This window comes from Macaca thibetana, chromosome 17, assembly GCF_024542745.1.
Source record: "Macaca thibetana thibetana isolate TM-01 chromosome 17, ASM2454274v1, whole genome shotgun sequence".
Lineage (NCBI taxonomy): Eukaryota > Metazoa > Chordata > Mammalia > Primates > Cercopithecidae > Macaca > Macaca thibetana.
In genome coordinates, this window is record NC_065594.1 from 17,515,453 (window position 1) to 17,533,482 (window position 18,030).

The 18,030-nt window shown below is 41.8% G+C and overlaps 1 protein-coding gene across 1 annotated transcript in view; it reads left to right on the forward strand.

The window, feature by feature from the left end:
- The first annotated feature begins 2,431 nt into the window (after positions 1-2,431).
- The window catches only part of FREM2 (FRAS1 related extracellular matrix 2), a 180,171-nt gene continuing 164,572 nt past the window's right edge, over positions 2,432-18,030 (forward strand). Inside the window, 2 exon segments of the mRNA XM_050766107.1 lie at positions 2,432-8,007; positions 13,191-13,280. Coding sequence (XP_050622064.1) covers positions 2,832-8,007; positions 13,191-13,280 — 5,266 coding nt within the window. The 5' untranslated portion in view covers positions 2,432-2,831.

Here is an 18,030-nt window from a genome sequence, read left to right on the forward strand (position 1 = left end):
ACCCTAAACAGAGATGATCTTCATCAATAATGTTTGCTCACAAATGAAAATTTGACATCTCACTGTTTTATCAATGATCATCAATGCAAAATATATTTAGGCAAATGATAGTCTGTGTTACCTTCTATTTGATTTACAAAACAAATAACTAAGACATTTACCAAAAAATAATAATGATCTCTAAAGAATCATTCTATCACTTCAATCAAGGCAGACTAAATTAAAAAGTCAGAAAGATTATAGTTTATTGATTTCCTTAGGCTATGTAAAAATAAATGTGGTCCTGTATTTTTCTTACCATGAAACAAAATATTGAACTCTGCCCTTGAGGCACACTACCATACTTCAAATGCTGATCTTATCATTGCTTGCAAGTCAAACAGAGCTGGACTTTAAAAGGAAGAAAGGAAAACCCTGGAGCCACTAAGAAGCATCAAGGGTCAAGCTGTTAGTCTGGTTCTGCTCAGAATTTACCCAGGGTCACAATGGCTAGGTAAGGGCCACTTTGCTTCCAGACGACATTTTTCCATACAAACACACCACCAGAATTTGAAATATACTATAAAAACAGCCGTGTTCTGAAATTGGTTTTCTAGTTTAATTGGCATCTTATTTGTTCTAATTTGGAACAGGGAATAGCAGAATTTCCCCCCATGTTTCCGTAATTTGAATTCTGTATGCAATAATAAATAATCATAATAAATTATAAAATAATAAGGACAAAGCAAACAGGAAATTGGTAAAGAGTTATATGGCGGATTTTCTGATGTATTTAAAGTAAAGGCCACATCCCTTCTATGTTCCTGGATGCTCATTTTGTAATAAATTGTGAAACGTATCCATCAATTTCTAAGTAGTAGTTAAAAGCCCCTCCAACAATGCAGAGCACACAGAATAATCTTAATTAATATTTAATTAACTAAATGTTACCTGTTTGCTTGCTTGCACATTTGCTTGGATGAGTGACTACTTTAAATTGATCTCTTGCTTCTTTTTGAAAGATTTCAGAACTTCCTGTCTTTGACTCCTGGAGACAGACACCACTCAGTAGGTTTCATGGAGAGGAATCTGGCATCTCCCAGCCATACTTACATACAGAGTTTGTGCTGCAGCCTGGAAAATAGCTGCAACTATGTCAAGCAAGGATCAAAATCCTGATCTGAAGGAGCTCAAGCTGAAAACACAAAGGGTTAAAAGGATAGGCATTTCTTACAGAAATTACTCCCATAGGCACCTTCTAGCTTCAATTTAGACTGAAAAGTAAAAAGGCATTGAGAGTTTCTTATATTTCTCTCTTTTCCAAGTTCAAAATCCCTTGGAGCAGGAAAAGGGCAATTATGACTATTACTCCAATTCTATGCTCCTGTTAGCAATCAGATTTGCATTAGTGGAGAAAAAAATAATACTATCCTAAATAAAACATTCTGACTATGATTGCTGAGGAGCCAATCCGAAAATGGTTAAGTTTAAATTATAAGGAGTCTTTTTTGAGGGGGGAGGGGAGTTGATAGAAAACCTGTTAGAAAGGGAATCTACACACTACTGAAACCAAACAAACACAAGGGGGCAGGAAGAGCTCAAGCTCTGACTTCAAAACCTGCTGGCTGAAATGGGAGCTAAACTAGTTTAGTGTGCCCTCCGGATATTTATCAATTTTCGTGGCATGCAAAGAAATGTGATGCTGACAAGTAGGTTTAGTTTGTGCTTGGTCTAATTACTGCGAAGAGAACAGGAACGTCTTTAATGACAGCTACCCTAACAGAGTCGGATTTGGGAAAGCCTGGGGCCACATTCCCTAGAATTTATTCTTTGGTGCAAGACTAGCGATTCTGATCAGACTGCATTTCTCACGCATTCCAAATCCTCTTTTTTCCTTTTACTCTGTGAACCTTGGTTGCAAAGGAGGGGCTTGTTAAAAACTCACCAATCGGAGGACTGTGCCCATTGTAATTTACGAGGAGAAGGCAGCGTGGGGGCGCCCCGAAGGGGGCTGGGCTGGAGTGCAACCTGGTCTAGCTATGGCTTTTAATTCCAGCTGTTCTTTTGCAAATATGCCCCAGAATTTCTTCTCAGACGTTCTGGGTTTCGCTTCAAACTCAAAAAGCATTGCGTCTAACTTTCCCCTGGTTGTGCAAGTTTCCTTGAGAAATGGCCATGCCCTGCGCGGTATTTCACTGAATAGGGCTGAGGAGTGGGGGGTGGCTAAAATGGGTAACCCTTGGTCGCCGGCAGATGAAGTGAATGCAGGAGAGCAGTGTGTTCCGGCTTCTCTGCTGGAGTACCAGATCTATTAATAGCAGCCCAGAGCGAAACGCAAGCAGGGGTGGGCAACTCCGGACCACTTCTCCCCTCACTTCCAAGACAACCTGTTGCGCCTCTATCTCCTCCCCTCCAGGCAGTTTCCCCGCCTTGGCCTCTAAGACCTGATTGGCAGAAATTACTACCCAACCCTCAGCTCCGCGCCTCCTCCCCCGACCAACGATTGGCCTCCTGGAAGGACTGGAGCAAGGGGGTGCGAGGGGAGGGATTTCCCTCAAAGCCCAGGGTCCCGGGACCTGGAAAGTAGAAGTGGAGGGATTCAGTACTCCGCGCGACAGAGTCGCGAGCGGCGGAACTGGACGGGCTAGGAAGACTTAGGCTCCTCGGCTGCGGCTCCAGCCCGGACGGCGCCGCGCAACTTTGCCATCCTTCTGGCCCAGCCAGGCTACAGGAGGACCCCGTAGGCAGCGCGCGGAGTTCCTGGCACTTCCCGGCGGTGTCTCTTGTTGTCTGCCCGGGGACTGACTTCGCATGCTCTCAGGCTGACCTGTCCAAGCCCCAACACCCGGACCATGCACGCAGCCGGGACTCCCGGGTTATCCTCACGCCGGACAGGCAACTCCACCAGCTTACAGCCAGGACCGCCACCGCCGCCCCGGCTGCTGCTGCTGCTGCTGCTGCTTCTCCTGTCACTGGTAAGCCGCGTCCCGGCACAGCCCGCTGCCTTTGGCAGGGCGCTGCTGTCCCCTGGTCTCGCGGGGGCTGCAGGGGTCCCTGCTGAGGAGGCCATAGTGCTGGCGAACCGCGGACTCCGGGTGCCTTTCGGCCGTGAAGTCTGGCTGGATCCCCTGCATGACCTGGTGTTGCAGGTGCAGCCCGGGGACCGCTGCGCGGTTTCGGTACTAGACAACGACGCACTGGCCCAGCGACCGGGCCGCCTGAGTCCCAAGCGCTTCCCGTGCGACTTCGGCCCTGGCGAGGTGCGCTACTCTCACCTGGGCGCGCGCAGCCCGTCTCGGGACCGCGTCCGGCTGCAGCTGCGCTACGACGCGCCCGGAGGGGCGGTAGTGCTACCACTGGTACTGGAGGTGGAGGTGGTCTTCACCCAGCTGGAGGTTGTGACTCGGAATTTGCCTCTGGTAGTGGAAGAACTGCTGGGGACCAGCAATGCCTTGGACGCGCGGAGCCTGGAGTTCGCCTACCAGCCTGAGACAGAGGAGTGCCGCGTAGGCATCCTGTCCGGCTTGGGCGCGCTGCCTCGCTATGGAGAGCTCCTCCACTACCCGCAGGTCCCCGGAGGAGCCAGAGAGGGAGGCGCTCCGGAGCCTCTCCTGATGGACTGCAAAGCTTTCCAGGAACTAGGCGTGCGCTATCGCCACACAGCCGCCAGTCGCTCACCAAACAGGGACTGGATGCCCATGGTGGTGGAGCTTCGTTCACGAGGGGCTCCTGTGGGCAGCCCTGCTTTGAAACGCGAGCACTTCCAGGTTCTGGTGAGGATCCGAGGAGGGGCCGAGAACACGGCACCCAAGCCCAGTTTCGTGGCCATGATGATGATGGAGGTGGATCAGTTTGTACTGACGGCCCTGACCCCAGACATGCTGGCAGCCGAGGATGCTGAGTCTCCCCCTGACCTGTTGATCTTCAACCTTACTTCTCCATTCCAGCCTGGCCAGGGCTACTTGGTGAGCACCGATGATCGCAGCCTGCCCCTTTCCTCCTTCACTCAGAGGGATCTGCGGCTCCTGAAGATTGCCTACCAGCCCCCCTCTGAAGACTCTGACCAGGAGCGTCTCTTTGAACTGGAATTGGAGGTAGTGGATCTAGAAGGAGCAGCTTCAGACCCTTTTGCCTTCATGGTAGTGGTGAAGCCCATGAACACAATGGCTCCGGTGGTCACCCGGAATACTGGTCTTATTCTCTATGAGGGTCAGTCTCGGCCCCTCACAGGCCCTGCAGGCAGTGGTCCCCAAAACTTGGTCATCAGCGATGAGGATGACCTAGAAGCAGTGCGGCTAGAGGTGGTGGCTGGGCTCCGGCATGGTCACCTTGTCCTTCTGGGTGCTCCCAGTGGCAGCTCTGCTCCCAAGAGCTTTACAGTGGCTGAGCTGGCAGCTGGCCAGGTGGTCTACCAGCATGATGACAAAGACGGCTCACTTAGCGACAACCTGGTGCTTCGCATGGTGGATGGAGGAGGCAGGCACCAGGTACAGTTTCTGTTCCCCATCACCTTAGTGCCTGTGGATGACCAGCCACCTGTTCTCAATGCCAACACAGGGCTGACACTGGCAGAGGGTGAAACAGTGCCCATCCTGCCCCTTTCCCTGAGTGCAACTGACATGGATTCAGATGATTCTCTGCTGCTTTTTGTGCTGGAGTCACCCTTCTTAACTACGGGACATCTGCTTCTCCGCCAAGCTCACCCTCCCCATGAGAAGCAGGAGCTTCTCAGGGGCCTTTGGAGGAAGGAGGGAGCATTTTATGAGCGAACAGTGACAGAGTGGCAGCAGCAGGACATAACAGAGGGCAGGCTGTTCTATAGACACTCCGGGCCCCATAGTACTGGGCCAGTCACAGACCAGTTCACATTTAGAGTCCAGGATAACCATGACCCTCCTAATCAGTCCGGGCTACAGCGGTTTGTGATACGTATCCATCCTGTAGATCGCCTGCCTCCAGAGCCGGGCAGTGGCTGTCCCCTTCGTATGGTGGTACCGGAATCCCAGCTCACACCACTGAGGAAGAAGTGGCTGCGCTACACTGACCTAGACACAGATGACCGAGAACTGCGTTACACAGTGACTCAGCCCCCCACAGACACAGATGAAAACCACTCACCAGCCCCACTGGGTACCTTGGTCCTGACTGACAACCCCTCAGTCGTGGTGACCCATTTTACCCAAGCCCAGATCAATCATCATAAAATTGCTTACAGACCCCCAGGTCAAGAATTAGGTGTGGCTACTCGAGTGGCCCAGTTCCAGTTCCAGGTGGAAGACCGAGCTGGGAATGTGGCTCCAGGCACCTTTACTCTTTACTTGCAGCCCGTGGACAACCAGCCACCTGAGATCCTCAACACCGGCTTCACTATTCAGGAGAAGGGTCACCACATCCTGAGTGAGACAGAGTTGCACGTGAATGATGTAGACACTGACGTTGCCCATATCTCTTTCACCCTCACACAGGCACCCAAACACGGCCACATGAGAGTGTCTGGACAGATCCTGCATGTAGGAGGTCTCTTCCACTTGGAGGACATAAAACAGGGCCGAGTTTCCTATGCCCATAATGGGGACAAGTCCCTGACTGATAGCTGCTCCTTGGAAGTCAGCGACAGACATCATGTGGTGCCCATCACTCTCAGAGTGAATGTCCGGCCAGTGGACGATGAAGTGCCCGTACTGAGTCATCCTACTGGCACTCTGGAGTCCTATCTAGATGTCTTAGAAAATGGGGCTACTGAAGTCACCGCCAATGTTATTAAGGGGACCAATGAGGAAAGTGATGACTTGATGTTGACTTTCCTCTTGGAAGATCCACCTTTGTATGGGGAAATCTTGGTCAATGGCATTCCAGCAGAGCAGTTTACTCAAAGGGACATCTTGGAGGGCTCTGTTGTATATACCCACACCAGTGGAGAGATAGGCCTATTGCCTAAAGCGGATTCTTTTAACCTGAGTCTGTCAGATATGTCTCAAGAATGGAGAATTGGTGGCAATACTATCCAAGGAGTTACTATGTGGGTGACCATCCTGCCTGTTGATAGCCAGGCCCCGGAAATCTCTGTAGGTGAACAGTTGATAGTGATGGAAGGTGATAAAAGTGTTATAACGTCAATGCATATAAGTGCTGAAGATATAGATTCCCTGAATGATGACATCTTGTGTACTATAGTTATTCAACCTACTTCAGGTTATGTTGAAAACATTTCTCCAGCACCAGGCTCTGAGAAATCAAGAGCAGGGATTGCCATAAGTGCTTTCAATTTGAAAGATCTCAGGCAGGGCCACATAAACTATGTCCAGAGTGTCCATAAGGGGGTGGAACCTGTGGAGGACCGATTTATCTTTCGTTGTTCTGATGGCATTAACTTTTCAGAGAGACAGTTCTTCCCCATTGTAATCATTCCCACCAATGACGAACAGCCAGAGATGTTTATGAGAGAATTTATGGTGATGGAAGGCATGAGTCTGGTAATTGATACACCCATTCTCAATGCTGCTGATGCTGATGTTCCCCTGGATGATTTAACTTTCACTATTACCCAATTCCCCACTCATGGTCACATCATGAATCAGCTAATTAATGGCACGGTTTTGGTTGAAAGCTTCACCTTGGACCAGATCATAGAGAGTTCCAGCATTATTTACGAGCATGATGACTCTGAGACCCAGGAAGACAGTTTTATGATTAAACTAACAGATGGGAAGCACTCTGTGGAAAAGATGGTCCTCATTATAGTTATCCCTGTTGATGATGAGACGCCCAGAATGACTATCAATAATGGACTAGAAATAGAAATTGGGGATACCAAGATTATCAACAACAAAATATTAATGGCAACAGATTTAGATTCAGAAGACAAATCTTTGGTTTATATTATTCGTTATGGGCCACGACATGGCTTATTACAGAGACGAAAACCTACTGGTGCCTTTGAAAATATCACACTGGGCATGAATTTTACCCAGGATGAAGTAGACAGAAATTTAATTCAGTATGTCCATTTGGGGCGAGAGGGCATTCGGGACCTAATTAAATTTGACGTGACTGATGGAATAAATCCCCTCATAGATCGTTACTTTTATGTGTCCATAGGGAGCATTGACATTGTCTTCCCTGATGTGATAAGTAAGGGAGTGTCCTTGAAAGAAGGTGGCAAGGTCACTCTCACAACAGACCTACTAAGCACTAGTGACTTGAACAGTCCTGATGAAAACTTGGTTTTTACCATCACCAGGGCCCCCATGCGAGGTCACCTGGAGTGCACAGATCAGCCTGGAGTGTCCATCACATCTTTCACTCAGCTGCAACTGGCTGGAAACAAAATCTACTACATCCACACAGCTGATGATGAAGTGAAAATGGACAGTTTCGAGTTTCAAGTCACCGATGGACGTAACCCTGTCTTTCGGACATTCCGTATCTCCATTAGCGATGTGGATAATAAAAAGCCAGTGGTCACCATCCACAACCTGGTCGTCAGTGAAAGTGAAAACAAGCTGATTACTCCTTTTGAGCTCACTGTCGAAGACAGAGATACTCCTGACAAACTCCTGAAATTCACTATCACCCAGGTGCCTATTCATGGCCATCTCCTATTCAACAATACCAGACCTGTCATGGTTTTTACCAAGCAAGACTTGAATGAAAACTTAATCAGCTACAAACATGATGGCACCGAGTCAAGTGAAGATAGCTTCTCCTTCACAGTGACTGATGGCACACATACAGACTTCTTTGTTTTTCCCGATACAGTATTTGAAACAAGGAGACCCCAAGTGATGAAGATCCAGGTCTTGGCTGTTGACAACAGTGTCCCCCAAATCGCAGTGAATAAGGGGGCCTCTACACTTCGCACTCTAGCCACTGGCCACTTGGGGTTCATGATCACAAGCAAAATATTGAAAGTGGAGGACAGAGACAGCCTACACATTTCTCTTAGGTTTATTGTGACAGAGGCCCCTCAACATGGATATCTCCTCAACCTGGACAAAGGCAACCACAGCATTGCACAGTTCACACAAGGTATGTTTCATGTTTCTTTTCTTGGTTATCAAAGGACATTCCAGGTCTTGCTTCCTGAGAATATGGCTTCCCTGAAAGCCTCACAAACAGAGCATCAAATTAGAGTCCAAGAGAAGGGAAGGAAACAAAGGGGATGGGGAGAATACAGGGACTCACTTCCCTGGGAGGACGGCTCCCTTCTTGTCCTACCTCCCATTGCAGTGACCTTCATTAGAGGGAGTACTGATGTATTTTGAAAGTGGCAAGAATATGCTGCTGAAGCAGGGGGCGAACTTTGGTGAATTAAAATTGAAGCAGGCTTTCCAATTCTGTTCCATTTGCCATATCTATCCTCTGAGCATCCTCTGTGTTGTATCCTGCAGGTGGTTCATGAAGCATTTTGGTACCTTAATGAAGGATGTGCATTCTAAATACTGTTTATTCACAGTGCTGTCATTATCAATTACTATTCCAAAGAAGCCTTCAAACTTAGGTTACTTTGATTAAATTTTAAGGGCATTGCTCTGACACAGTTTTGGTTGTTAGGAACTTTGTAACTAAAAGATTTGTTTACATTTATTTACTTTTTCGATTTTTAAAATTTTTAATAATATTTCATGACTCAGGCAAATACTCATCCAGAGACATAAGTGATAAACACCTATCTAGAGTTATAACAGTGACATATATGTACAGGGCATGCTACTAGGCTATACATGGAAAAGGAAAGTATACTTAAAGATGTATAAAATAACAATATATTCATCACCAAAATATACATCTAATTCATTATTGGGAACATGAAGATATGTAAACAAGATTAACAGTAGAAGGGGGAAATTATTTCATCATCGTGAACCTCCTCTCCCACCCGTTACAAACACAGTAACAAAAAACAGTTGCCTCCGGCACCTGTGGTCTTTAGGCAACAGGGTGTTGCTAATCTGAATTTCCTTTGTGGGTGGACACAATCTGGGGCAGAAAGGACAAGTGTCCTATGCATTTAATGGGGGAAGGGAGAAGCCCATTCACTATACTGGCTTGGGAGTCAGGACTCTGTTCTGTAGAACATGCAACTTTCATTACAGCGGGATTTGGGTTGCTTTCATGAAAATCTCACAATGTCAGAATGGACACTAGATCTTTCCTATGTGGGATCCATGGGTAGAGATGGAGCTTAACCCCAGGGCATCCCAATGGGGGTGTTCTTTTCCTGCAACTGTGTTGTACTCATAGACAACAAATGCTTTAATAAACATGGATGTAGCAAAATGCAGTGTTAAAGTGAACTGCTTCTCTCTTTTAGGTGCTGGCAAATAGCTCCACACTCCAACCTCCTGATTCTTGGCTAAAAGCCTGAATGTATCCCAGGGCCTGCAGGGACAGGAAAACCTCAAAGTGCCAAGTGTCATGCCAGACCAGTAGGAAACTTTTATGTGAAGGCTTTCTGAGGCTAGCGATGCCATGCCGTCTTACACTGGTTTATTTTCATGGAAAGGGAAGAGAATGAAAGGAATATATTAGATAATAGAAAATGGTTCTTCAAATTACTCCTCTGACCTGAAAAAGAAATCTGATTTAGAGATTTTTTAAAAGAACTATTTTGATGGAGACAGGCAAATGAATTAATTTAAATTCTGTGGACTCAGTCCAACAACTCACAATATTAGAATATTATTTCTGAAATTTTGAACTCTAAAAATTATGCTATTTCATTATAGGCAGTTGTTCTGTCTCTTACTGACTTTGAGTCACCATGATTAATTTTTATCATCTTTGTAAATGTAGAGAAGTTATGCTTATTATGTGATGTGACTTTTTAAGAATTTTTAAGGAAAATTAGCACATTCCAATACAAACCAAAATATTGACTAGGGAAGCTGTTGGTATTTAATCACACAGCACTCATTCGAACAAGTCAAGGCTAGAGTTTGATTCATAGCTGTTATTTATGGAGATTAGATAAGTGATTTAAAAAATGGAGAAAGCGCCATCAGAAAGCTACCATGGCTCTTCTTCCAGTAGGAAAAATGAAAGCAGTGCTTAGAGTGAAGACTATGCAGTCCTTTTATTTGTTTTTGTTTTTACTTTATCATGAAGGGATAAGGTAAACCTATATTTTGATGGATTTTCAATGCATCGAATTAGGTCAATTTAGCACAGGTGGCCAGAGAAGGTTATCCCTAAATTGAATGACTAAATGGTTCCCAGAAGAAAAAAATTAATTCCTTTCTAAAAGTTATCAAATTGATGAAAAGTTAACAACGTATGATGAGGTAAATTATGGATATCATTTATTTATTTCAAACTTCACCTCTTTCCCAAGTTGCCCCTGTTTCCCCCAATCCAGATCTAAATTGCATGTCTCAAGTACCTCGATTTTTCTTCCCTACAATGAGTATATAGTGATATATTCTGTGGGATAATTTATAAATCAGTTTCAGGAAAGCGGAAATGTCTTCAAAGAGTTTGAACCAGATGTGGTTGCCTGACATGTTAATGAACTTAGAATTAAAAACAAACAAACAAAAAACTCACGGAATAGTTTTGTAGATAAACTGAAATAAATTTAATGTATATTTAGCAACTAGAAGAAAACCTAGATAATTCGTAGATATTTGCTTCAAAAAGATTACATTTTGGCTATCAGATTATCTGTCTACTACTTTTGTGTCTTAAGAAAGCTAGGCATTATATACATTTATGGTATGTTTATGTTATTTGTAGAGGTGCTTTTGGAATACCAATATGCTAATGAAAGTCTTTACTTACTTTTTTTAGAGGCTCCTTTTTGAACCATGAATTATTAATTAGTTATATGAAAAATATAAAAGGTTTTAGTATGTTCCAACTAATCAATAACACATGCCCTGCTTGGAGGGAAATTTGGGTACCAGAGTGCCATATAGTTGCATTTATGTTCTCTTTATCTGAAAAAATTTTTAAAAAGTTCTTAAAATTCTGTTTCAAAGTGAGGATTTATTTCTTTGAAACTATTCCTTAACGATTCAAATTTTGCTTAAGAAAACATTGATACAGATGCTGGGCATGCTAAACAGAGCCTTTTCTCCTGGTAGAGCCTTTAGATTTTCTTATGCAATTTGAAGGGGTGGGAACATTGGAAGAGGGTCTTCCCCACATGGCCAGAGGTCGTGGTTCTTGTGGTAAAAATGTGTTGTCGGCAGAGTTTACTGCTTTTTTTTTTTTTTACTGATAAAGTGAAGGTTATAAAATTAAGAATTATAGGAGTAAATAGGCAAAGAGTTGTGCAGAGGCTTCAGTCCTTACCCTGGCAGAAACATCATACATACAAAGGTAGAGATACAAGTGTGATCTACCACTGAGCCCTTTCATTTTAAATTGAGAAACATTTGCGCCTTTGCTACTGTAATATCCTAAGCAAAGAACTGTGGGAAGTTAAGATAGGAAAAAAAAATCCCAGAGGTTTTTAGTCTACTGGAAAAGATAACCATACAGAAAGATAAAAGTGAAGCTAGGCAGAAAGTGTGGAAAGTTACAGTAGAGTTAGAAAGGTGGGACCCGGCTCGGTGGCTCACACCTATAGTCCTAGCACTTTGGGAGGCCGATGTGAGAGGATTGCTTGAGGCCAGCCTGGACAACATAGTGAGCCCCCATCTCTATATTAACTATTTTGTTTTAAAAGAGAAATGAAGTGCTAAGGGAAATCAAACGTCTTAGGCATGTTTTACCTCCAAATACCTCTATTAGCAGGAAGGTACCACTAACTATAAAATCAGATTTTCCCTTCTGCAAGTATTCCTAATAATGACTTACCTTTCAAAACTTTATGAGCCAGGGTAGAGCACACATTTTACATCTGTAAAGTGGAGTTATAGAAATTTGTGGCATTAATCTCAAGTAATGCCTTGCCTTACCTGAGATTAACATTTCGTAAAGCCATTGTCTTCTATATAAGCCTTTGAATTCCATAGCATGAACTTACTAGAGCTTTTAGGAGATGGAAAACCATAGAACGCACACTAGATAGATAAATATTACCTATCATTGTCATAGCTATTTTTAGCCATGATCTTGACTTTATGTAGTCTTAGAAAAGTCCAGATCAATTAATGATCTATTACAAGTATCACAGAACAAAATGATATTTTTTTATTATGTTGTATGTGTGGCATCATTAAGGAAAGGAACTGGTGAGATGGATGAATAAGTTTAAAAATTGTGTCTTCGTAATGAAAACAAACGTATGCACGTGAATTTGATAGAGTAGGAAGTAACATAAGGAACATTTCTGAGGCGATATAACTTTCTGCTATGAATAAAGGTTTCCACTTTTTTTTTTTTTTTTTTTTTTGAGACAGGGTCTCACTCTCTTGCCCAGACTACAGTGCAGTGGTGCAATCTCAGCTCACTGCAACCTCCGCCTCCCAGGCTCAAGCGATTCTCCTGCCTCAGCCTCATGAGTAGCTGGGATTACAGACATGCACCACTACTGCCCGGCTAATTTTTAATAGAGACAGGGTTTCACCATGTTGGCCAGGCTGGTCTCGAACCCTGACCTCATATGATCCACCCGCCTCAGCATCCCAAAGTGCTGGGATTACAGGCGTAAGCCACCGTGTCCGGCCTGTTTCCACTTTTATTAGATGTTTTTTGTTCTCAACGGGGAGTCATCAGTTATTTCAATGTGTGTGATGTTTTGAAAATATCATCCTATTTTTTTCTCTCAAACTTTGGAGAGCTAAAAAATAGCCTGCTACAGCACAAAAAGTGAGAAAAGTTAGCCAGAGTCAGGGAGCAAAGCTCTGTCCTCTGCGGGCCAGTTCCCTACAGGGAGGCAAAGGATGTGATTTCAAGAGTGCCAGGAAATCTGCCATGCCTCAAAATATCTTGCTTTCCACCTGTCATGGTGCCTGACATTCCATATTTAGATAGTCATTCCTTTGGTGCATGAACATGCAAATACCACTGGGAGGGGCAACACCTTGCTATTATTGTAAACTAACTCTTCCACTCTCTTTATCTGTGTAAGGGATCAGGTTTCCATGGGACAGCTGAAATCTAGGGGCTTAGAGATCTGAGAAATGAAACAGCACTGTTTCTCTTAGGAGGAAAAAGGAATTTAAACATGTTTATAGGAAAACTAATAGTCAATACAATTTGCCATAATGAATCATCAATTTTACTCTGGTAATTAATCATCTTGTTTTTTGGTTATCTTCTAGCTGACATTGATGACATGAAAATATGCTATGTCTTAAGAGAAGGGGCTAATGCCACAAGTGATATGTTCTATTTTGCAGTTGAAGATGGTGGTAAGTATTCCCCTCTCCTGGGAGTGACAGCAAGGAGAGAGACTTTTCTTGGTTGCTCTTTGATGACATTATTACAAGAAGTCTTTATCAAGGAGCATTTCATGATCACCTAAATTTAACCTGGTATTTGCTGTAGACAATTTTACAGTCTCACTATGACACAACCCTACTATGTGATGGCTATAGATAGAAGTTCTAGTTATATTACTTTTGTCTTACTATTTGTAAAGCACTGAAGAAAGAAATCTGTATAAATAGGATCTCCATGTCTAGTTGTTTAGGTTACACCCTGCATGAGTTTGCCTACTTGAGTCAGTAAGAGGATGTTGGAATTCAGCTGTGCTTCCACTCATAGCCATATGCTCACCCAGGTATAGCTGCCCAAAGGAGCTGTTTTTTCCTAATTTGCTCATGGGTTCTGTGTGGGCTAATACTGATGAATAACGTGTTGCATTCACCAAGAAATCAGTAGTAAATTAATGTCTGTTTTATCTCACCAATCTCAGGACTTATAATGATTTTCTTAGTTTGAGGGATTTTGTGACCTAGTCCAGCCAAAAATTTTTCTTGGTTAAGTGCAAAAAATACTTCAGAGTATAAGATATGACTTTTGAGCTAAGTCTCTTGGGCGATATTATTCTCATTACTCCCCCAGAACTGCCTGCCACTTATACTTCATTCAGCTTTGGATCTCATGTCTTCCTAACCCTGTGGATGAGTAGAAAAACTGGTCACTTTCAAATTGCTAATAAAGATGTTTTTGTTCTTGCATGTTTTCTTGGGAAGCAAAATAACTTCCCCAAGTACACGTGTTGTGTGAACAGGACACCAGAACTGAGGGGATATGTGAGAGAGAAGAAAGAGGGAGGAGAAAAATAATTCATACTCTGTTATGTTTCCCTATGATGCTTTTTAAAAATGGCACACTATTATGTCGTCTATCTCAAAAAGACTGCATCCTTACTCTCCATGTTTTTTGAAGCATTACATATGATTTGTTTCAAATATCACTGGACACAACATGATCACAGTTCTGAAAAATGTCAACTGTTGAGTGTGTGCCAGAGAGGCAAAAAAAAATGTGTTAAGTTGGGTTCAAATGTTTGATTCCTACTATAAATCAGAGAGTCAATCATGTGAGTGCCTTCATTTTTTTGAGTAACCAAATCATAGTTTAGTATTCTATATGTTGATGAAAGGGATCCTAGCATAAAACAAAGTTCTGAAAAAAAAAACTTCTTGAACCTTGCTGCTCAAATGGGAAATTCTATTGTAACTAACTGTTGAGACCTTGAAATAATCCAAATCTGTGTAACTTATATCAAAATTTAAGGATGAAATTATTGGTTTAAAACACCAATTTTAAATTATTGGTTTAAAACACCAAGTTTATCTCTTAAGATGACAATAAACCTCAGTAGCGAAAGTGTGACTTTCTGTAAAATTACCAAAAAAAGTTTCAAATTCAATGGCTGTGATTACACTAAAATATCCTGTACTTTTTAGTAAAATATTTTGCTTTTTTTTGCTCATACACAAACACACACACACATTATTTTACCTTAGCTGGGTGGAATGGTAGCCTTTACTTTAAAATTTTGGTCTCTATTCCAATTTTGGAAAACATTCTATAGTATCATATTTCAAAATATTAAGTGCAAAATATTAAGTGAGGAATGCCTAGCTGAAGAGGCTGGGTTTATGTTTGAATTTGCTGAAAATGTGGCAAGGCCTCTAAAGATTGTCTTTATGGAAGTAGGAACGTATCATTTTAGGAGTCTTTTTAGAGAGATAGTTTCACGTGAGAGATAAAAATTTCAGATTTTCTTTTTTACACTCTTCCTCTTTACTGGCATAACATTACCTATGGAGCTCAGGCAGATTTTGGCAAGCTATTGAATAGAATTTACTTTAATTCCCCTGATATAAGAAAACTGTCCTTTGACAGAATAAACACAGAGACCTGCAAGATTAAAAAGTCACATTCATATCTCTAAATTGTTTTAATCTGATTCTTAAATGTTTTTTAGGATTTTTGCATTGCCTTATAAATGTTCTAATGCTTGAATAGAAGTGCAATACTGTTTAAACCTAATTAGCTGTAGTGATTTATTGTCGTCTACTCTATACAGTGATAGTAGGCACATGTATAAGTCATCCTGATAAAGTATGAAATGTGTGAGTATTTCACCCCTGGGAAGCAAGTCAGGGCACAATGGCATAAAATTGAGAACTCTGTATGTCCAGCTTGCTTTCCAATCTGATAAATGCATCTTCTTCAAATCAACGTGATTGGTTTTATAACAGTAACCATCTAAGGAAATTAGTGGGGCAACCATAATCCTTGAATAACCTTAAAAATAAAACATAATTCAATGTAAGGGATTTAGAGTAGGAGAAGAGATTGAGAAGAACAGAAGGCTGAGAACTCCTGTTTCAGATTTAATTGTGTTACCATGGGAATCTGGCTTGCCACAGGATTCTTCCGTTACGATGTAGTAATGGATTAGTTACTACCCATTACTAAAAGGACTATGCTTGGGAAAGAGTTACTACCTTTGAAGTTTTGGAGTGCTTTGGGACTTTTACCAAATGAAAGAAGAGAGCACTATCTGAGCAATAGATAACATCAGGGTCTTTACCTCAGGGGAAGTCTACTGTATTTGGAGTTAATACATGTTGGTTGATATAGCACATGTCCACACACATACACAAATCCTTGTATCTTAGGGTTCTTTCAATTAGATTTTAAACCTTCTATGTTATTTATTGTTACTTATGTGATTTTGCCTTCGTAACATCTCTGTGAGCAACAAAAACACAGCAAAAAAACACTTAGTATGATTTCTATTTGGCAGATGAGGAAACTGAGTCAGCAAAATAAGTAACTGTCCTCCTTCAAGCTACACAGCTGGGCAACTAGAGGCTGCTTTCAATCTCAAATTCTTTCCTCCAACAATAATAAGCGATAACTTCCACACTTATTCAGGATAGGGATAAGAGGGGGGGACTCTTGAACTTTGTCTAGAAACTTGACCAACTTTCTAGGAATGTTTAATAGATGTGAGTGAAGTCTGAGTGGGATCTGCTTTTGGGATAGACAAAGAGCTTTGTGTTTTCTAAAGTGTGCATTTTTATTTTAAAATGCTTTAAAAGTTGTAGAGCCCTAAACTTTGTAGTACTCTTTCTTGGTATCATAGTATAATTCTCTTTTTAAAAACCTTTGTTTTAGGTTCAAAGGTACATGTGGAGGTTTGTTATATACATAAAGTCATGTCAAATGGGGGTTGTTGTGCAGGTTATTTTGTGACCCAGGTACTAAGTCTAGTACCCAATAGTTATTTTCATAGTGTAATTCTTAAAATGATTATTTTATGATGCAGTATGTTTATTGGAATACTAGTAAAGAGCATGAAAATGTGATATCAGAATAAGGCACTCACCCAGGTGTTCTGGGCCAGTCACCATAAGTGAATGCATCGTTACAAAGTATAAGGTCAAACTCTGAAGTTCAGGAATATATTCCCGCTATCTGTGGCTTCATCTAATGCGCTGGTGTATATATGTGTAGCACCTGCCTATGGATTTAGCTAACTGTCTTCCATTTCTTTCGGTTTTCACGCTTTATATCCTCATGAAGGTAACTTATAATAATACAGACCTGGGAAATCCATTTTCCTTTGTTGATTACCTCTTTGAATTCTAATTCCAGATCTAGTACTCTGGAATTTTGTTGGGGGGAAATAAAACATTTATTCTTTTATCCTTTTTGTAGTCAAACATTTTTATCTGATTCTTTCTCAGTGTTCAACTCTCTGTTATTTTTCTATAAAGTATTCTAGCATGAAAGTGCTTTGTCAGGCCCTTCTAGCACCTTATTGTGATGTGAAAGCTAGTCTCCCATAACTATTCCAGGCACGCCCCACCCTCAACCCTAATGATTGTTAATCACTCTTCAACACCAGGCTCAAATATCATTTCCTCTCCAAAGTTGCTCCCAACATCACAGTGACAAAATTAGCCTCACTCTTTTTTATGCTTTTATCCCCAACTTTATTTACAGTAAAAATTCGTATTATGATTATTTGCTAATGTGAAAACCTCCACTAGTAAGGAAGAAATTCCTTCATATCAAAAAAGGTATCATTAATCTTTGTACCTCAGTGCCAAGGTTGAGCACAAGGTGTAAATACTTACCAAATATTAAAATAAATGAATGGATAAACAGGAGAAAAACAATTGCTCTCTTTTGATATAAAGATCAATTAAATAGTATTATAAGAAAAACTCCTATAAACAATTCCCGGTAGACCCTTTGCATTCCTTTAGAACGTTGTCCTATCCTAGCATTAATTTAAATCCCTACGGCACCAGGAAAGTTTTTTAGTGAAGCTTTCACATTTTTAAATGCATGAAATTAACTAAATCAACTGCTGTGAAAATTCCTTTGAAATCTTCAGTGAAATGTACTTAAGATTGAAGCATTAACCACCAGTTCAGAGCTCGTATTATTCTTAAAGAAGCCTTTCAGAAAAAAAAAAAAAAAAAAACTTGTCAGTTTATGATTAAATAATTATACAATTTAAAATCTAAAAGGAAATAGGATTTCCTGTAAGTCACTAAAATTTTCAAGTCAGCAGCACCACTACTGTATTTTCAGTTACCCCAGTATTTTCTTGTGTGGTATGAGATAACATTAGGACAGATGGAGAAGCAGAAGACAATATTAGCAAAAAGTACCTCTAGTTTT